At 43.7% G+C, this 17,278-nt stretch overlaps 1 protein-coding gene across 1 annotated transcript in view; it reads right to left on the bottom strand.

The window, feature by feature from the left end:
• The window catches only part of rgs12a (regulator of G protein signaling 12a), a 52,257-nt gene that overhangs the window by 11,364 nt on the left and 23,615 nt on the right, over nt 1-17,278 (bottom strand). Inside the window, exons 4-17 of the mRNA XM_033983707.2 lie at nt 10,497-10,518; nt 8,178-8,338; nt 7,466-7,558; nt 6,303-6,446; nt 4,957-5,139; nt 4,716-4,863; nt 4,442-4,539; nt 3,986-4,177; nt 3,332-3,405; nt 3,105-3,231; nt 2,556-2,655; nt 2,402-2,457; nt 1,996-2,104; nt 765-1,274 (exon numbers count right to left, since the gene is read on the bottom strand). Of these exons, the coding sequence (XP_033839598.1) occupies nt 765-1,274; nt 1,996-2,104; nt 2,402-2,457; nt 2,556-2,655; nt 3,105-3,231; nt 3,332-3,405; nt 3,986-4,177; nt 4,442-4,539; nt 4,716-4,863; nt 4,957-5,139; nt 6,303-6,446; nt 7,466-7,558; nt 8,178-8,338; nt 10,497-10,518 (2,017 nt within the window). The remainder of the gene's footprint in view (nt 1-764; nt 1,275-1,995; nt 2,105-2,401; nt 2,458-2,555; nt 2,656-3,104; nt 3,232-3,331; nt 3,406-3,985; nt 4,178-4,441; nt 4,540-4,715; nt 4,864-4,956; nt 5,140-6,302; nt 6,447-7,465; nt 7,559-8,177; nt 8,339-10,496; nt 10,519-17,278) is intronic.

Raw genomic sequence — 17,278 nt, 5'->3', positions numbered from 1 at the left:
GACACACGGTGATGATTTCTGAATGACGAGTCTCGATCATGATCATGAGTTTGGAAAAAGACAAACAAGAGTAATTTGAAAGTTCTAACATTTATTACATCTACTCAGTCAGAGGTACAGAGTTCATTGGCAGATATGATCATCGAGAACATCCACAGAGAGGGTGAGTCAGATAAACGATGAAGGCCAACTCAACACTGTCACTCCCACTAAGCAGCACTTGGACCGAAACGGGGGATTATCTTCGCCGCTGACGCTCAAACGGCGGCGAGCGGCTTTAACAACATCACGTGCCGCGGCCGTGACAGTGTTGAATGGCACTTAACCAGAGGAGGTGGGATGGAGAGCGGCACGGCGATTGTTCTGAGGCTGTTTATGGCGTTTTTTTGTTTTTTTTTTCCAACAATCTGACATTTATTTTGTGTTTTTTTCATTTCAAAAACAGTTTTATCACCATAACGTTAAAAAGCCACAGCACAACTTGGTAGAAAAATCTTTAGTTTTCTCAAATACTAAACACGTCTCTGACAAAACTCTGCATTATTCACACAACCAACCGTCTTTATCTGCCCCTCGAACTATTCCACATTTTTACTTAACAAAATATACAGGTGCTATTCACAAGTCAGTAGTATTTGAAGTAAAAGTATCACACTCATGCTACGTAAAAACAAAAACAAAGCAGTCATGATACTGTGTTTTTAAAGTGCATCTGTGTTGAGGAGTACATGCATGGAGCACGTTTGATTACACCGCTGTGGTACCTGAAGTGGCTTTTCCCTCTGCGCTGGGCGGGGAGCAGGGCGGGGGAGGGGTGAAATTGGCCTCTGGGAGACTGCGGTCGAAGGAGGGCGCGGCGGGCGGGGAGGGGGGCAGCAGGGTGCTATTGGGGCTACTGATGTCCCCCTCCCCCACCAGAGTCAGGTCCGCGGGCGCGTCCTCTTCCACCGTGCGCAGGCCCGAGCGCAAGTCCGAGGGCCGCGGGATCGGGGACAGGTGCGTGCCGAACGTGTGGCGCGGAGGCAGCAGGCACCTCCGGGAGTGTCCGTTGGCGCCGGAGCTGAGGGAGGAGTCCAAGCTCTCGGAGCGCGAGGACAGCGGCGCCCGTGTCGAGACGCCGTTTTCTCTGTGCGGTTTGAAGGACTCTGGAGTGGAGCAGGAGAGGTCAGAGGTCAGGCGCAGGAAGTCAGGGAGCACCAGGTCGTCTTTATTCAGAAGGCCGCGCTGGTCGTTGGCTCGAGAGCTTTGTGCACGACTCAGCAGCTCGAAGAACTCTGCAGCAGAGAAAACACACTGTGTGAACGTGTGTACAATATAAAGACACACACACACACACACACACACACATACACACAGAGAGAGCACACTGTGTGAACGTGTGTACAATATAAAGACACACACACACACACAGACACACACAGAGAACACAGTGTGTGAATGTGTGTACAATATAAAGACACACACACGCACACACACATACAGAGAGAGCACACTGTGTGAACGTATGTGTGTGTCTGATGTAGAATATACAGTGACAGACAGACACGCACAGAGACACACACATACACACACACACACATACACACACACACACACACGCACGCACACACATAGACTGACTTCATCTATTCTTAAATCCTTGAGGCCAGTAGTTCAAGTACATAAATCAAATACATATACTGCATTTGACGCTTTACAGTGTTATTCATTCACTTCATACTCTATGGTGATAAAGTAAACTACTGCTGTAGTCACTGCTGCCCTGGGGCAGACTGGGGGAATCCCTCCGACCAGGATCAACACACACCTCATACTTGTTCTATACTGCTGATGTACTCCGCGCTGTATTAGATCAAACGTGTTTGCACTGTTAGGAAGCATTAAGACAGGTTTTCATGCAGCAAGACAATTATAAACCATGAACCTTTATAAAGACACAAACGTCTCAGAGCAAAGCACATTCACCAAAGAAGAAGAATGAAAAGAGCCATTTACCTTCGGCTTCATCTATATTAATCTTTTTCTGTTTTCTCTTTTCGCCTGCGAGTCCGGAGTCAGGTCCAGCTCTCAGACCAAAGTCCTTTGGTGTTGACCTCTCATCTCCCTGCAGATGCAACAATCACAATGCTCTCTGTTAGGGGATGGAGGGACGGGGATGTGTGTGTGTGTGTGTGTGTGTGTTTGTGTGTGTGCATGAGCTGCCATGCACCCTACAGAACAGAGACTGGAGTTGATCTGTCTATAAATGATCTGTGTGTCACTATGAGAGTAAATGCACAGAACATGAGTGAGCCACAGGGATAACACCATAAACCAACAAACACACCACCCAGAAAACCAGAAAAGCCACAGAAAGCCCACGTCAACTTAAAACGCACTTTAAATAAAACACTGCACTTACAGTAGCAGAGAGGCTCCTGGGAGGGTGGCTCTTGAGAGAACAGGACTTGGGTTTATCTGTGTGAGGACGGCAGGCAGATTAATTAGGTTTAGAAACAGATAAGACAAGAGCAAAGACTCGACTTGGGGAATGTTATTAGCATGTCAGCTCGTACCTTTCCCTGAGGCGGCCGGATCCGCTCGCTCCAAAACAACACGCAAACCATCCAGGCTTGAAATGGGTGCTCCCAGGTCCAATGGCTCAGTTTCCCCAGACTTAAAAAAAAAACACAGATTTGACAGAGTTAAAAAGACATTCTTGTGCCATAAAGTGGGACTGTACAGAGTTATTTTGACCTTAATCCCCAAAACATCTTTCGCCGGGCTTTACTAGTTTATACCATAGTTATAATCCCTAGAAAGCCACAGGACGAAAATATCATCTGGCAAGGATTTAGGGGAAGGAGTAAAAAAGTGGGCATGTTTGAAGAGTGTCGTCATGCATAATTATAGCCCGCTGCAGTGTTTTCTGAGGCTGGGCTGAGTCAGTGTGCTAACCACTGTGCAGACATGGAAAAGGATGCGGTCGCCTCCCAAACTTTAACCAAAGCACCCCGCCCTGAGCCGCTGTCACACAGGGCACACTATGCTCCCACACACACTCACACACGCTCACACGCTCAGACAAGATGAAGGCATTACAATCCACTGGGGGAAAGACTTACTATTTTGGCCACCAGTTCGCTGAGGTGGAGACCGTATTTGGCCACCACGGGACGCAGGACCTCAGTGACTGGTTTGGTGGGCTTGGCTTTCAACCCCACGGAACGGTTTATGGGAACGAGGTCCAACCTAAGAACAAAGACACACGGAAAACAAAACAAACAGAAGATTAAAGGGGGCGCTGGGGTTAACTGGAGTCGCGATTTAACGTCTGGCAGATGAAAAATACCTAAATAATGTTCGTTTTTCCAGGCGCAGGTCTCTGGAGCTGAGGGTCAGACAGTCTTGGTCTAAAACTAGAGGCTGAGGAGGAAAGGAGGAGAAAATTAGAGACGTTAATATGTGAAAAATGAGAGAAAAAAAAGCAGTAAGACGTAGGCTAGACTTGCACTAACTGTTGTCTGTTTCTGGTAAAATGGCGTGTTCAACTTAAGCCTTAAAACGCCAATCTTAATTAAATGAAATTGATTAGAAAACACATTTTAAATTACTGTACGGTCACATTTATACAGCGCTTTTCCATCTTCAAGTCACTCAAAGCGCTTCGCATTGACACGTTTACGTCAAAGAGCGGGATTCGAACCTACAACCTTCGGATCTGTGGGCACTCACTCTCGCCTTTACAGTGTTTTCAAATATTCTACACTTTTTTTTGCCGCTGCTGGCTTCTTTTGCAGTCACATCTTGCCAACGCTTGGACACCAACACCGCCGGCGCTTCGTGCTATCTCTATTTACTGTCCTCTGATAAAAAAAAATGCAATACTTTTAAAGGCATTCGCGTCAACACTATCAAATCAAATCAGGCCTAGTGCATTTTAATCCCTGACAGAAGGTCGCCGCGCCCTTGTGACAGCACTACTCCCGTTTCTCCGTCTCCTCACCTTCTCTCCTCCCGCCAGGAAGAGATCCACGGCCGCGATGTTGACGCCGATGCTCTGACACAGCTCCTGGAGGACGTCCCTGATCGACGCTCCGGGCCTGAGGGCGATGGACGAGCTGGACCCATCGGGGAGGATGACGCCGCACTGCTTCGGCGAGCGCTCCCACACGCCGACGGAGTGACGGTTCTCCAGCTGCGGACGACAAAGTAATAAATGCAAAAGGTCAAAGGCGACGACGGAGGGATGGGAGAGAGCGGGAGAGTGGGCAGTGACGGGTTTTTGTTTTTTTTAAATGCTGGAGCTGTAATTGTGTCTCCCGTGTAACTGTACGCTCTGCTATAAACAAATGTGAGTGGGCACGCAAAAGACAAACAAATAAAGAAAGAAACGCTTGGCTTATTACAAAAAAAAGTTCACCAGTCAGTTGCCATGGCGATCCAACTAGAGATATCTTACCTCAGTCTTGCCGGCCGAACAGGAAGTTGCCATTTCTAAGCTTGTGCCAGAAGATAGCGAGCCCTGGGACTCCCTCCTGCCATTACTCCCCCAGTGATCTAAAAAAAAAACAAAAAGAAAGAAATGAAACATGATCAAAAACGAAGAAAGACTTAAATAATCATAGAAGTTTTTGCTGAAAAGTTGCTGAGCGTCTGGCAATCGCTAACGTTGCAGTTCAAGGACGCAATCACAACGGGGATTTTTGTGTCTAATCAAACACGCAAAAACTCACCAAGGTTAAGATCTCCGACGTCTTTCTTCTTTGGACCTTTCCCAAAACTCCGATTCCGGGACCAGGAGAAGAACATGCCGCGTTTTTTGTCCGCGCTCTCGTTGCCGTCCTCGTTCAGCGACCTCCCCGACCTCTGCTTTCTAGCCTCCTTAGTGCGAGAGAAAAGAAATGTTTTTGACTTCCAAAAAAAAAAAAAAAAAATCACTCCACACTCTAAAAGTTTGTGTAAACGTTATCGTACCTTTTTGGGAGTGGAAAGAGTGGAGCGGTCCGAGCTGGCGCTGTGCTTGGAGGGCGCAGGGCTGCAGGGAATTTGGTACGGATCCGGTAAAGGGAGACCGTCCATTTCTGAGTGCACGCATTCCTGATACAAAGACGATTTCAGGAAGCGGGAATAACTGTCGAACTTCATCAGGTTAAAAATCTGCGGACAGAAAACGCGGTGGTTACAGTAAAAAGGCGCGGGGAAGGTACGAATTAAAAGGGATGAACGGGAATCCGGCGCAAACATTTGGGTTACATCTGGTGTTATGACAGGTGTCGCGCCGGTTTGAATTCTAACACGTGCTCGCTTTGAAAATACACAAGTCTAAATGCATGTTTGAGTCTGTACATGGCAACGCGTGGGTGTGTGCCAGTTCGTGTTTATCTCTTTGCCGAAGCCTCAAAGCCCTTTCGTAAACAAACCCAGATGGCCACCCGAAAACTAGCAATATGCTCGCGCTAAGTGAGTGATGAGAACCGAGCCCCCCCACTGCTGCGAGAATCCCCCACTGTACGTGAAGCTGGATTGATCTGCGGCTCTGATACGGATCAAAAACATTATAATGATGAACGAGGAGGAAGCAGAACATGAACACCACCAGGGAAGAGTCGTGTAACGGGCAGACGTCAGAAATCTGGTAGAAATATAAACGATAAAAGCAGAATTCTCACAGATTTTAATGTTATAGATTTTTCAAAATGTAAAAATCAGATGAAAATGCAGGGTTTTGGTCGACCGGGATCCAGAATAAACACTCCAAATGGGCGTGATTGACAGGTGGATTAGCCAATCAGGGACATGCACGGTCTGCTACACGGTCGGGAAAAAAAATGGGAAAAAATATCACGGGGCTGAAAAACATGGCGGATTTCTGCAGAATCACTGACAAAGATAAGTTTGATTTTATGTGTTAATCAGAGCTGACCAATGAGCTGCTTTATTTCACATGTGTCACTAAAACTAACAAATCTGATTGGACGATTATATTTGACTGGGGCTTGAGACGCAGCAAAGGAGGAGGAGATTTGTCAGATAATTGTTTTGGTAAAGACACAAATTGACCGTGATGCTTTGATGGACCGAACATGGAAATTAACCACTTTTGCCATAATCTTTACATATTTACGTCTTTAAATGTTCATTCTTATGTAATTTCCCTTTACAAATAAAAAAATAAGAAGAAAAGTGACCAACTAAAACCTAATTCCTGTTTTCAAATGCATCCCCAGCACATACAAGTACAATATGTTGCACTTTGAGGCAGGACCGTGCAGCTTATAACTCAAGATTCAGCTCCTGTCGTGTCTAATCATCTCAATCACCTGAAGTTGTTGCGTTTTGAACATGTCCGGCTGCGGCGAGGTCAGCACGTCGTCGGCCAGCTGAGCCTGGCTGTCGATGTTGACCGGCATCGTGGCCTTACTCGACAGGAAGCTGTTGTAGATCTCACCGGCTCTCTGGGACAGCTGCAGGAAAGAGAAGAGATGTTTTAGGGGGAAAACTATGTGCTGATCCTACGTCTGTAAGAAAAGTTTATCATAGCACAACTGGTGATTCAAAGTGTTTTATAGACTAAGAAAGACAGTAACATCACAATTCAACAAATCAAAACATAAATAATCATCGTAAAAAGAACATTAAAAGAGAAGAAGCGGAATAAAACCCTGAGTCTGGATTTAAACATTGTCAAAGTCGAGGCCTGTGTCACATCTTGAGGAAGAATGTTCCAGATTTAATCTGAACAAAACACTGATTCAACATGTTTAGTCCTGGTTTAGTCCGGGTTCAGTCCTGGTTTAGTCCTGACTCTGGGAACAGCAGGAGGTCGAGACTAAATCTGAACTAAAGCAGGACCAAACCGGGACTGAACCAGGACTAAACTAGAACCCAATCAGGACTGAACCAGAACTAAACTAGAACTAAACTACGACTGAACCAGGACCAAACCGGGACTGAACCAGTCCTCAGAGTGTGAGATGGTTCTAATGGCTCTAAGATGTGGGAGATGTACTTTAGTCCTGGTTTAGTCCTGGTTTAGTCCTGGTTCAGTCCTGGTTCAGTCCTGGTTCAGTCCTCAGAGGGTGAGATGATTCATGTGGCTCTAACATGTGGGAGATGTTCTTTGGTCCTGGTTTAATCCTGGTTTAGTCATGGTTCAGTCGTGCTTTCGTCCTGGTCTCGTCCTGGTCTCGTCCTGGTCTCGTCCTGGTCTCGTCCTCGGAGTGTGAGACAGTTCATGTGGCTCTAACATGTGGGAGATGTTCTTTGGTTCATAGAGAGACTTGTTCATGCAGCTTTAAAGTCTCTGAGCCGCAGGAGTCGGAGCACAGACCTGAGCGCGGGACCGTTCTGTAAAACTAATTCATTATTTTAACTAGATCACCAAACAATAAGAAGCTTGTATTGGTAAAGCCACAGGGATCAGCGAAGCTTTAGTGGATCTATCAGCAGGTGATGAGACCGATGACTCAAACGTGAAACTCACCTGTTTTTTATCTGCTGCAGGGACATGACTGAAGTATTCACAGGCCTGCCAGAACAAGATATTCTCCTCACTGAATTCTTTCTTGAGGAATTCCTGTAGAAACACACGAGTTAAACAGTACATACAAGTGTGAAAAAATATTTAAGATGTTACAGTTCTCCAACAAAACGATGGGTACTGTGAACAAAATTTGTGTTTGCGTGGGCAGAGTGTAGGCTTCAGCTGATCAGTGTTTGAGTAGGTGAGGACGAAGGTGGCCGTTTAAGAAGTTAATGCTGATGATTTCAAAAGGGACGAATTCAAAGACATCTTTTATGTAGGAGGCGCCCACGTTTTACATTTGCGCTTTGGCTTAGTAATCAAATCTGAAACTGTACTTCAGCGTCTCCCAAATTATTTTGTTGAGTCAAATGGATTCATGCGTTAGATTTGTCCTCGTTGACCTGTTTGGGTTGTTTCAATGAGAACTTTAATGAGAAAAGGTGCAGAATATTCAGCTCTGTGACACATATTCCACTGTTCACTGTAGTGTGTCTTTAACCATCTGCTTTTTGTTGATCTTCTGAAGTTGAGATCCATTTTTAAACATACCTAAAGCTTTCATTTCTGTTCCCTGTCTCCTTAGGTTAAGTGTATACAAGAGGGAATGCAAACAGAACCACAGTGAATCCGTTCCACGACCTCGTTCTGGTTTATGTTTCCACAGTCTTACCGAAAAGTAGCGCACGCCGACAGGATCTTGGAGGAGGCGTTCGAAGCCGGTGGCCCAGCTGGCCACGCGCCGCTCTGAGTGTCCTCCTGCTCCCGGGACACTTCCATTACTGTTCAGGCTGCTCTGGCTGCAGCATCCCTGCAACTGGACCCCACCGTAATCTGCAGGAAACAGGGCAAAGCCAAAGGTTAGAGAGCTTTGAAGTGAAAGGGTAATTTGTGCCAGAGGGGACCGCCTCCAGTGAGAGCATCTCTGAATATTTATGCTTCTTTTGGTAAAAGAGCAGCCTGTGCTCTCATCTACACTCTCCTCTGGCACAATAGACACAAACAGCCTACAACTAACAGCCTACATCCAAAAGTCTACATCTAACAGACTGCATCTACAAACTGCATCTACAGTCTACAACTAACAGCCTACATCTACCAGCCTACTTCCAAAAGCCTACAACTACCAATCTACATACAAAAGCCTACACCTAACAGCCTACACGCTCATGAGTAAAACAAACATTACTGGATAATCAGAGTGGGGCCTTTACATTTGTGTCTGAATTTGGGCAAATGGAAAATACATGATTTGCTGAGACTTAATCACGAGATGAAACAATGAAACTATGAAAACAACTAGAACTGTGTTTGAGAGCAGAGGAAAACATTAAAACATTAAAAGATTAAAAGATAATGGGGTTTGAGGGGAAGAGTCTACTACTCTAAAACATCACTACAACATGTCTTAGTTAAAAGCACAGAAAGTATATCTCTGTACACACTTTATAGACCGTATATATCTCTGTATACACTTTATAGACCGTATATATCTCTGTACACACTTTATAGACCGTATATATCTCTGTATACAGTCTATATTCTCGGGGGACACTGGTTTGCTGTGGACTTTCTCTGTACCTGCCATCGCTGCAGCAGATGGCCACTTTAGGACTGTGGCCCATCACACCACGAGTGCCAGAAAACAACAAGAAACAAAAGGATCTCAGTGGTGTCCGACCAGAACGTCCCGCCTCGCGCCAGTTTGTAAAGGGTCACTCGTGTTAATGGCTAACGTCCAAAAAGAGGCTGCTGCTGCTGCTGTTAGCGAGGCCGAGTGAGCAGCAGTGAAATGTGACGTGTAATAACAGTCTTAAGATGGATGTGCTGCAATAACGGCTCTGTAAATAGTGTACGACGTCACCCCTGACCCCCGCGTGACCCTTAACCCCGAGTATTACTGTTGATGAGCCTGGAGAACGTTTTCTTATTGTTGTACGTGGCTTTGGATCATGTCGTTATGTGATGGCTGTAGAGGCAAACAGCCGTGTGCGTCGGGGCTGCGCTCGTAAAGCTGCAGCAGGAGTTGTGTTGGTGATGACCCTTTTAGCAAATATTGGCGCTTAAAAGGGGGAGGCCGGCAGATAGCATGAAGCTAACACGGACTAGCCTATAGTCTCCACACAGACACACTATCAGGACTTCTGAAAATGGAAATAGAAAGCTAAAAATGTGTTAAACCAGATTTCAAACATGGATATAAACTAAACACCCTTAAAACGGCTCATGTTTCGAGGCAAATATTACATGATTTTCTATGTTATAATGTCATTTCCTCATCACAAACAGACCTGGAGTTGTGTTTTGTTTCATTCGCACATGTTTCAACGCACAAAACCTGTAAATTTAAGCTGAGTTCTTCTCTGTTCCACCTTGTGATGTCATCAGGAAGTGCTCCGCTGTGTTTTTAAACTCCACCCACCTTCATTTCTAGAATCATTTGGGTAATTTCAGCCATAGAATTGTCGATCTCTACTGAACTAAAAAGAAAAAAAGGTAGCGGCTAACTTGAAAACTAATGCTTCATGACATCACGAGGTGGAACAGAGCGTTTTGAGGTTTGGAGAACATGTGTGAATGAAACAAAACACAACTCCAGGTCTGTTTTTGAGGAGGAAACAGCGTTAGAACATGATTTAAAGCTACAAGAGTCAATTTTGTGTGATATAAGACCTTAAATATAAGCATGAAATGATAAAGAAGCTGGTGTAAAACTGGCACAAAGAGAAACAAAAACCTCATGAAATAACCCATCTTTATGCCATATGGAATTTGTTAATGATTTTGCAAGTTTGTGTGGCTAAAATCTAATCAAAAATCAAAAATAAACTGGCAGTAAGTTAGCCAAACGCTTTAAGAATCCTTCATGTTAGTGAGAAGAAAACGTTCAAAGGGAAAAGCCAGAAATGAATCGGCTGAACTCAAAGAACAATCGGACGTCTAAGTATAAGCTCGTGTTTGGATAACGTAGATAAAAATACAACGTACTCACCTCCATCTGAAGACGCAGCCGACTGAAAGAAAACAAAGAGAGACATGAGTGAGAAGGTGCCCTCATGACCTCCGCCGTTCAAAAGGCTCTGGCTCCTCAGCAGCGTCTCCTCAGGCATCCCCCCGGTGTTTGCCTGCGTTCTTTTTGGTTCTTACAGTTGTGTTGCGCTACTGGTCACTCACTCGTTTGGTTTGGGATGGGTGGGACCTCTGGCCTTTTTACCACACACAGCTGTTCACACCTCTGCACTCCCCATCCCCCTGGCTACTACTACTACTACTACTCCTACTACTACTGCTGCTGCACCCTCAAAGCACAGAGAACTTGCCCCACTCCACTTGAAAAACCCATCATGTACGTAACGGTTCGCTTTGACATGCTAATCCCGCCGCTTGCATCTGGTAATGTCGGGGGCGAGCTGTAAAAACAAAACAAACAAAAAAATCCCTCCCTCGTCACAGCATCTACACAAAACAGGGAAAAAATAAGGTCTAATTTTAGTCCGGGCATGTCTAATGGAGCGATAATGCCACGATTTTTAGATCTGACGAGTTAAATAAATATCTATCAGGGGAGATATAAAGCTTCCAGTGAATAGAATGAAATGGAATTGGTTCACAAACTCTTGAAGATCACTGCGTTGGAGGGTTTATTTGAAACGAGGAGATTATTTTAAAATGATGCTTTTATTTTCGATTTGCTTTTCAAAACAGGAATCAAAAAAAAAAAAAAAAAAAAAAATCCTCACTGTGATATTATAAAGCTGCACAACAACACTTTTTTGTGCTTCTGTTGTTGTGTTCTGTGTCAGGAGGTTTATATTCACCTTTACGGGCCCCAAGAACAAGTCTGGACAAATGAAATTGTTGGTTAAGTTTATATTATACCTTCATATAAGCCAATATTTACTGAGAGTTTGCAGAGTTATGACGGTTACTGAAGCAAATGAAAAATAAAATCTGGATAAAATGTTGTTCTAAGACAGATAAAAGGCAGTGTCCAGCAGTAATCTGACAGAACTGAAAAAAAACAAAAAAACAGCTTGGACGAGCAGCCAAACGTCTTCACTCCTACAACGTTTTGTCCATTTGGCGGATTTTATTTTTCTTTTGCGATGGATCAGACCTGGACGGAGGGATTACACAGATATGACAGTTACTGAAGCAGGAACCATTAATCTTACAAAAAAAAGATGATTTGTACACGATTTAGCTGCTCCTACTTCCCATGTGGCGCTAACATATGATCCGAGCATCAAAAGTCACATCAGTCCAACTCGAGGTTACGACCAGTTCATTTTTATTTATTTTTAGCTTTTTTGGTGAACAATAATACTGAAAAAAATAAGCTTTGCATTTTCCCAAGCAATAATTTAGTTGTGTACTTGGGGCTGCTGCCACGTTAACAAATTTTGATGAATTGCTGCTCAAAAACATGACAAAAGCAAAGCCAAAAATATTTGGTCCCATTTGTCATTTATTGAACAGAGGGTCACGGGCACGTCTACAAGAGATTTAATTTAGTTTGGTTTATTTTTTTCCCTTATTTATTATTTTCCCCTTATTTATATATTTTTTCCTTTTTTTCTTATTTATTATTATTATTATTATTTATTTTCCCCTTATTTATTTTATTATTATTATTATTATTATTATATTTTTTCTTATATATGTATTTATTATTATTAATTTTTCCTTTCTTTTTTTCTTATTTATGTATTTATTATTATTATTTATTTTTCCCTTATTTCTTATTTTTTCTTTTTTAATTCATGTATTATTATTATTATTATTATTATTATTATTATTATTATTATGTGAAGAGTACACCATTGGAACTGTTTATTTAATTTAAATTGTATTATTATTATTTTATTTATAATTTCATTTATTTATTCCTTATTCATTTATTTATTTATTTAGAGCAAATAAACCTTTCTTTTACAGTGGAACATAATGACATCAGTGTTGACATCAGTGCGGTCGTACCAACTGAAACAGAAACAGAAACAGAACAAAAAAGCAGCACGTAACACGGCTATTTTTACTTTTGCCCAAAAAGGAGGGAAGAAGAAGAAAAGGCACTTAATCCCTCCCCCACCTTCCAATTTAAAATAATGAGCTTTTTCTTCTGCTTTTCAGACATTTTACATCAAACCATATGAACGATTTACACATGAAGACAATGAGGAACTGTTCTGTCTCTGTAACATGACGATAAAAATGAAACGAAAGAGGATAAAAAAAGAGCCAGAATAAACCAGCGTCGTGGAAGAAGCATAAAGCGACTTATAAAACTTAAATAGCCCACGTTACTCTGTTTAAATGATCTGTTCTAACGTTTCCTCATCACAAACAGACCTGGAGTTGTGTTTTATTTCATTTGCACATGTTTAACGCACAAACCCTGCAGATTTAGACTGAGAAAACACTCCGTTCCACCTTGTGATGTCATCAAGTGGTGATACAGGAAGTGCTCCACTGTGTTTTTAAACTCCACACACCTTCATTTCTAGAATCATTTGGATCATTTCAGCTCCTGGAGTTGTCACTTATCTCGACTGAAACTAAAGGTAAAAGGAGCCGTTAACCCTGAAAACGACCACTTTATGACATCACGAGGTGGAACGGACGTAGACGGACTAATAATAAAGTGTTACTCAAACAAAAACACATCCAGGTCTGTTTTTGAGGAGGTAACGACATTATAACACGACTTAAAGCTCACACGAGTCCATTTTGTGTAATACAGGACTTTTAAGTAGATATGTAGCCGTTAACTCATCAAAAACAGACCTGGAGTTGTGTTTTGTTTCATTCACACATGTTTAACTCACAAACAAACCTGCAGATTTAGGCTTTAGTTCTTCTCTCATACTAAAAACGCCCTGTTCCACCTTGTGATGTCATCGTGTGGCGATACAGGAAGTGCTCCACTGTGTTTTTAAACCCCACACACCTTCATTTCTAGAATCATTTGCATCATTTCAGCCCCGGAATTGCCAATTTCTACTGAACTAAAGGTCAAAGTTAACATAAAAACTACCACTTCATGACATCACAAGGTGGAACGGGGCATTTTGAGCTTTGGGGAGTTACTAAAAACATGTGTGAATGAAATAAACTGAACTCCAGGTGTGTTTTTCTGAGTTAACAGCATTAAAACACCTATAATATTAGCCCCTTTAAGACCCTGTTTGTGCGTAATCACTTTATGCTAATGTTTCCCATTTGCAGATGCAGATTTGGCGATATTTGGAGCTATTCCATGAGTCGTGCGCTCCGGCGGCCTGCTCCCTCCGCTCCATTTTGGGACCGGCCACATGTAAAGCCGTATCAAACGCTGACCACTAATTGCGAGCCTCTGTGCAACTCTCCGCGAGCCCCACACGGCGAACTCCCGACGAGCCCTGTGCCCTCTGAGGTGGCCTTTCCGCGCGGAATAATCACAACTCGTTGGTTTGGATCCTCACCTCAGTCCTTTTCAGATCTAAAAACAGACAGACCACTAACCAAAAAACATATTGAGAGGCCAGACTGCGCGCTGCAGACTGTGACAGCGGCTTTATGTTGTGGATAAAGAGGAGCGTTTGAGACTCCTGTACGACGTGCGCTCCAAATTGAGACTGAAAGTATATCCGTAAGTTTATATAAAGTTGTGTGACATACTTTTGCAACGCCGGCCTTACGCAACGCACTATGATGAATAAATCCAGGAATGTTCAGACAGTAAAAGTAGCTGAGAAGCGCCGCTGACACATACGCGATTGTGTAACTACCAATAATTAAACGCAATCTCCCGGCGTCGTAACCGAATACAACAGCGATGTTTTTCAAGAGAATCAATTTACAAGTCAAAGGGGCCCATATTACAACATTTTCTGATCTCGGCGATGAGGAAAGGTTATAATAAACAGACCTGGAGTTGTGTTTTGTTTCATTTACGCATGTTTCAACACACACACACACACTTCTGTCAAACTGAAAACACTCTGTTCCACCTTGTGATGTCATCAGGAAGTGCTCCGCTGTGTTTTAAAACTGCACACACCTTCATTTCTAGAATCATTTGGATCATTTCCGACCTGGAATTGACAAACTCTGGTGAACTGAAGGTAAAAGGAGGAGGAGTTGACTTGAAAAGTACCACTTCATGACATCACAAGGTGGAACGGATGTAGACAGACTAATAATAAACACAACTCCAGGTCTGTTTTTGAAGATTTAACAACATTCTAACATGTCTTAAAGCTTATAAGAGTCAATTTTGTGTTATATCAGACCTTTAATGTGTAATATTATACACAAAAAGCAAAAAATTGGGGCAAAAAAACCCCAAACGTGACCAATTGTGACCATTAAACTGTGGTGTGAAATAAACTTCCTCGAAATACAAGTGCTATACATCAGCTGTTGCCTTCACGATTGGTCCGGTGCAGTGTTATGACATCATTAGGGGGCTGTACCTGGTCCGGCACTGGCTCAAACACACAGTAGTATTCATGAGCAGGGACCACACACACAAAGCTGTGTTTTCTAACTCGTAATGACTTCCTCACAATCGCTTTACGCCGGGGCCAGTGTCACCTCTGGTCCTCACACAGCCCCCGTCAGAGGAAGAGCTACCCCACACGGACACTGGGTTTAATCTATTACACGGGGCTTAAAAATAACAACCACTGCTGTCTAAAAACGGTAAACAAAGGAACTCCAAAGACAAGCCGGAGCGTGTAAACCGGGCCACAGTCTGAGGACCACACTGACATCACTCTAAATGTAAGGCCTTCCCACAAGAACGATCGCTACGGCAGAAAGTCAACACAGCAAACCGCAAACTTCACGTCTGTCACCCACATCCTACTTTAAAACGACGTCTTTTTGGGGTTTTAGGCTTGTTTTTACACGTGTGGCGTCCACTACAAACTCGAACTGAACACAGGTACGAGAGAAAGGCTCAAACTTTCTCACAACCCAAGGCCCAGGAAACGCTTTATCCAGGTCCCGGTCCAAACAGCTGCTGAGAGTGGTAAAAGGCAAGTGACACAGAGGGAGTAATGAGAAGAACAGCTGAGAGAACAAGAGTCTGACAGGCCGCGGTTTACTTACAGCGCCGAAGTTCCACATCCTTTTGAAAGAAAGTCTCTTCTTGAGACTCATTGTTCCCCAGACTGCTCCAGCCGCAGCGCACAGGGCTAATCTGTGTGTGTGTGTGCTGATGCATACCTGAATATTCCCCACCCAAAACTCTGCAAACCATGTCTGTACAAGTCAGAGCGAAAGAAGGAGGGAGAGGTCTGAAGGTACGAGACGGAGAGGAGGGGGCAGAGGGAAGAAAGATTTCCTTACTCCACAGCTGTTTCTATGACAACACTGCGGACAATACATCGAGCATATGCCACAGCGGTATGAGGGAATCACCCCCAAACCAAACTGTTCCCCTTTTGTTTCCACTCTGCTTCCACACAGCTACTTGAAGAAAAAAAAAAAGTGCCTGGATTGAAACCATATGGACTTGAAATAATGATAATAAAGTTTGCGAGCCCCGAGCCTAAGTAAATAACCTCGTCTTTTGTTGTCCCAGAAGTCGCCGCTCTCACACCTCCAGTCAAACACAACTGGTGTTTTCTTTTCACACTTGAACCAGAAAAAGAACATTTTAGTCTTGGCTTTTCTCCGCCACTGTTCTTGGCAAAACCCTCCCATCGTTTGCCTTTGGTCCTGCTCATTATTCTCCTCTTTCACAAAATGGCCCCATTATCTGGATTTAATTTTTATATACTTTTTTACAGCAATTTTGACTTATTAACCATGCGAAATCATGAACTACTGCCACTTTCAAACAAGACAATTCATTTAGAGCTGATAAAAAGCCCAGATGTTTTGAGTTATGCGTCGGCCGTTGTTCCAAAAAAGAAGCATTTCCTCGAAAAGACTTAAAGCTTAAATTGGCAGAGCTTTACTTATAGGCTGTGTGATGTTTAATAACCAGGTTTAACGCACACTTTTGAGTTGAATCCATCTGCAAACTGAGCCTACAAACACACACGCTCTCCCTGGAGGTGTGTGCTTGACCTTTGACCCGGTTGCTGCAGGTGAGCACGTTTACGGCGGTGTGCTTTGAGATGCCTTTAGCAAATACATTTTTCTGCTTTCTGCTCGCTTCCCTCGCTGCTGTGCTCAGAATATCGTCCGCGCTGGGGCCAAGAGATTCTATCAATTTACGTAATATTTCTTGACAGCCATCGCAGCGTCAATAAGAAGTGCTCGTCAACCGCACGTCAAGTCCTCTGCCAATCTCGAGTCATGACGGAACACAATCACGGAGCCACATCTCCCGCAAAGCACAAACTATCCCCTGGAAATAACATCGCGAAACAGCTCGGCATGGAGACGCTTCCTCTGAGGGACGGGGCGCGGCTGCTGATAAGATGGAAAAGACACGCATTTCCGACGTAATTTGGAAAATGACAAAAGTCTGACCCCTCGTCGACGCCGGACGGAGCAGAAACGGTGGATCGGGAAAGAGCTCGTGAGGTCGGCGTGTGGCGCTTCACGAAGAACGACGTAAACAAAACATAATTAGATCGATCCGGTCACATTATCTCCGCTGTGTCTGAAGACGGACGGCAGCGAGGCAGGACAGACGGCAGCGCGTTTCATCCTATTCAAAGAGTGAAGCTGTAGAGAGGCCACACAACATGTTCTTACTCAAATGTTTTCTGCTTTTGAAAGGATGAAATAAGTAAACGCAAACCTAATAGTCAAATATATAAAAGAATTTCT

The sequence above is a fragment of the Periophthalmus magnuspinnatus genome, chromosome 18 (assembly GCF_009829125.3).
Source record: "Periophthalmus magnuspinnatus isolate fPerMag1 chromosome 18, fPerMag1.2.pri, whole genome shotgun sequence".
In the NCBI taxonomy this organism is placed as follows: domain Eukaryota; kingdom Metazoa; phylum Chordata; class Actinopteri; order Gobiiformes; family Gobiidae; genus Periophthalmus; species Periophthalmus magnuspinnatus.
The sequence above is the reverse complement of the archived record's forward strand: the minus strand, read 5'-3'. Positions and strand labels throughout refer to the sequence as shown.